This window comes from Solanum lycopersicum, chromosome 9 (assembly GCF_036512215.1).
Source record: "Solanum lycopersicum chromosome 9, SLM_r2.1".
Classification (NCBI taxonomy): Eukaryota; Viridiplantae; Streptophyta; class Magnoliopsida; order Solanales; family Solanaceae; genus Solanum; species Solanum lycopersicum.
The window spans coordinates 20325390-20329833 of NC_090808.1; the positions used below are offsets into that span (position 1 = coordinate 20325390).

Sequence of the window (4444 nt, forward strand, 5' to 3'; positions counted from 1 at the left end):
GGCGACTTGAAGAAGGCTTGGATACTTTGATCATACAACTAGGGTCCTTATTGTCCAAGGGAGATGCCATTATCTAGCTTATGGAGTTGTTTAATCTATGACTCTTATGTTCGTTCTATTCCCATTAATGTATGATTAGTATAAGCCCATATCTGGCTTCTTTACATTGATGTAGGGCTATGCCAAAATTTCTATGGTCGTTTTAGATGGTTATGAGATGAGATAATCTTTGAAGACTATGTTCTATCTTATATATATAATTATGTGCAATATAACAAGAAGGTTATGTAACACTCCTATACGAAGGGTCTATGTATACTTGATATATATATGTCATATGTATGTTGAGGTCTATGTAAACCTCTAAGTGGAAGTAATTAAAAGTTTAAATTTTTTGCTAAATTTGACCTATGAATGTAATAATGTAAGACTAGGAGGCTAGTCTTAGTCCTCAAAGAGGAAGACGATGCCAGTTACATCTAGGGCGTAAACCCGAATGTGATAAACTTGATATCAGAGCATGAGGTTGAGTTATCTTTGAGTCAATGTCTCTCTCAACCACGTCTATGTAAGTTTATGTTCATAATTGTGAAGCGCTCCACACTAATGGATATGAACTTAGGTGATGCCTAAGACGATCTCACTTTTTTGGAAATCCAATATCGTGCCATTAGAGTATACTCATGGTGTACTTTTGAATCTAATCCTATTGTTGTGATTATAGGGAAATGAACACTCAAATAAATGCGGCATGAAGGCTTTAAGAGGAGATTGCCAATGCAGGAGCTCCTCCCCATGTTTATCAAGTTCCTCCTCTTGAGGAAGGTGAAAATGATAACCAAGCTTCTATGAATCCTCTTCCTTTGACGGAAGAGAATATAAGTCCCTCTGTTTTTCAAATGGTCCAAGCCATCACTATTAAAGCACAAGACGCCACTACTCAAGCCTAAGCTATGACGTTCGAAGCTAACCGAGTGGTCGTACCCCATCCAAATGAACAAGTGGCTACCATGGCCTCCCGTCTAAGGGACTTTGCTAGGATGAACCATCCTACTTTCTACGGGTCTAAGGTTGAAGAAGACCCCCAAGAGTTCATTGATGAAGTCTATAAGATACTCTTGGCTATGGGGTTATCCAAAAGTGAGAAGGTCGAGTTAGCCACTTATCAACACAAGGATGTGTCTCAAGCATGTTATGTCCAATGGAGGGATAATAGGCCATTAAGAGGTGGTTCGGTGACTTGGGATATCTTCAAGAAGGCTTTTCTTGATTGGTTCTATCCTAGGGAGATGAGGGAATCTAAAGTGGTGGAGTTCATTAGCCTTCCCCAAGGAGGTATGAGTGTTCATGAATACTCCTTGCGATTCACTAAATTGTCAAAATATGCTCCTTCTTTGGTTTCCGATCATAGAGATGAAATAATTTGCTTTGTGACGGGGGTGTCGTATGATTTGCAAGAGGAGTGTCATTCGGCTATGCTACATGAAAACATGAACATTTCTCAACTTGTGGTGCATGCCAAACATGTGAAAGAGGCAAGAGATATCAGGAAGAGAAGAGATGCTAAGAGGACAAGATCTTTTGATGGAGGTTCTTCATATCGGCTTGAGATACAAGACAAGCCTAGATTTAAAAAGCGGGTTCATAATCAAGTTCCTTCCAAGTCCCCTAATAATAGTGGTGATATGGTAGCTAAACCTAAGCCTAAGAAGGGAAATGACACAAGTTCACCAACCGAAAGCCACCTTGTGGAAAGTGTTGCAAGAAGTGGTAAAAGTGGGCACAAGGTTAGGGATTGTCCTAATGTGAGGGGTCAAGTCAAGGGTAGTGGTCATTCAGAAGCAAGTGGGTCAAATAAGGGTCCAAAGAAGAACCACTTTTCTTCTCTTTGCTCAAGGGGTGAGCAAGAGACTTCTCCCAACATGGTGACAAGTATGTTGAAAGTCTTCTTTATTGATGTATATGCCTTACTTGATCCCGGTGCTACTTTATAATTTGTTACCCCTCTAGTTTCCAAAAAGTTTGATATTTTTCCCGATATTTTGCATGAACCTTTTATAGTGTCTACGCCGGTGGGTGAGTCGGTTGTTGCAACAAGGGTGTATAGAAATTGTCCAATAATGTTGCCCAATAGAGTTTCTTATGTTTAACTAGTAGAACTCAGTATGCTTGATTTTGATATTATTTTGGGTATGGATTTGTTGCATGCTTACTTTGCCTCTATTGATTGTAGGACAAGGGTGGTGGAATTTAACTTTTCAAATGAACCCGTAGTAGAATGGAAGGGGGGAAATTCTATTCCTAGAGGTCGTATCATCTCTTGTCTAAAAGCATGCGAAATGATCTCTAATGGTTTTCCATACCATATTGTAAGAGTCAAAGATCTAGATTCTGAAATTCCTTCCATTGAGTTTGTCCTCGTAGTGAGTGAATTTCCGGAGGTCTTTTATAATTATCTTTCCGGTATTCCTCCAGAATGGGAAATTAATTTTGGTATCGATTTCCTGCCGGATACAAATCCCATTTCAATTCCTTCTTATCGAATGACTCCGACCGAATTGAAACAGTTGAAGGCTCAACTCAAAGATTTACTAGACAAAGGCTTCATTAGACCTAGTATTTCTCCATTGAGTGCTCCAATTTTGTTTGTGAAGAAGAAATATGGGTCCTTAAGAATGTGTATTGATTATTTCCAACTCAATAAAGTCACTATTATGAAAAAGTATCCTATCCCTAGGATTGACAAGCTAGGGTAGGGATTAGGGGGCTTAAAAGGGACGATTTCACCATCAAATATTCATCAAACATTGAGGTATTGGATTTAATTCACCTATCAGACTTCTTTCCTCAAAGGTCTCCTACAATGTATTTCCAAAAGTTGAGTTTTCAAGTAGGTTTCATCTTCTCAAATTTATGTTATGAACTAAGTTGTTTATGATTTCTTTAGGATATAATGAATAGATTAACATTTATTTTAACTTGATTATGATAATTCATGATGGTTTGTCCTAAATTGTAAAAGATGATCCTCAACTAAGACCTTAGGTTGTGATCTTGACATATATTGTTTAATGATCAATCAACTGACTTGGTTATTTATTAAATTACTAGCCTATGATTTTATTATGAATAGATTAAGATGAATTCTAAGCGTATTATGCTATTTTTTGAGATGTCGATTTAGGTTATGAAGTATATTGTGAAATTGACCTATGTATCTTGTCTTAAGCTACGATCTAGTGTTGAATTGTGTTATAGTGATGCAGTCGGCCTTGTTTGTGATGATGTTACTGTAACGACCAGTTAGTCATTTTGAGCAGTAGAGTTTATTTCTTGTAATAACTGTCTGGGTCGACGGATCCCACGACAGACCGTCATGGGCACGACGGACCGTCGTGGGGGTCTCATTCCAAAACACTTAGATTCTGAAAATTTTGGTACTGAGAACAACTCTCTGAACTTCACGACGACATGGCACGACGGACCGTCGTGGGAACGACAGACCGTCACAGGCCCTTTAGTGAAATTCAGTCTCTGAACTTTGTGACGGAAGCAGCAGGACGGACCGTCGCAGGCACGACGGGCCGTCACAGGCTGCTTAACCCTGACTGGGTCAGATTTCTGTTAAATATTTTAAGGGGCGTTTTGGACTATTCCTACTTATAATTATAAAGTTAGGGGTTTAATGTTAATAATTCAATTACTTGGGGATTAATGGAGAAAACCTTGGATTAATTAGTGGGTTACTTTTACCATCTTTTATACTTAATTATATGGTAATTAGGGTAAAAGAAAAAGAGTTTGAATAAGAAAAAAGAAGGAAAGAGAGAGGGAGAACGATCGAGAGAAGAGAGAAAACGAAGAACAAAGAAAAGGTTTTGGGGGATAGCTTGCTTGATAGCGAATTCTTCGGTGGAGGTAGGTTATGGTTTATGCTATTTCATAGTAAACTCTTAATAGCGAATGATATGCATTGGGTAGTATTGTAAAGTCTTCTATATGCTTATGTGTGCTTGCATGATGTGATTATGTAATTGTGCTGAATTAGCATGATGAGGCTGTTGAATCTTAAACATTAAAACCTCTCTATTAATGATGATGCCTTGGTATAAAAGAAGGCTTGATAAACTCAAAGAATAAGGTTAATGGATCGGGTGTCACGAACCGACACATAGTATTTGGGGATCGAGTGTCACGAACCGACACATAGTATTAGTGGATCGGGTGTCACGAACCGACACATAGTATTAGGGGATCAAGTGTCACGAACCGACACATAATATTACGGGATCGGGTGTCACGAACCGACACATAGTATTAGGGGATCGGGTGTCACGAACCGACACATAGTATTAGCGGATTGGGTGTCACGAACCGAACATAGTATTAGGGGATCGGGTGTCACAAAAGGACACATAGTATTAGTGGATCAGGTGTCACGAAC

At 38.9% G+C, this 4444-nt stretch overlaps 1 protein-coding gene across 1 annotated transcript; it reads left to right on the forward strand.

Annotated features, from left to right (window-relative positions):
• The first annotated feature begins 953 nt into the window (after positions 1-953).
• On the forward strand, positions 954-1994 carry LOC138338418 (uncharacterized). Its single transcript, XM_069289375.1, has one exon. The coding sequence runs from the start codon at positions 954-956 to the stop codon at positions 1992-1994; it is 1041 nt and encodes a 346-aa protein (XP_069145476.1).
• The last annotated feature ends 2450 nt before the right edge of the window (positions 1995-4444 follow it).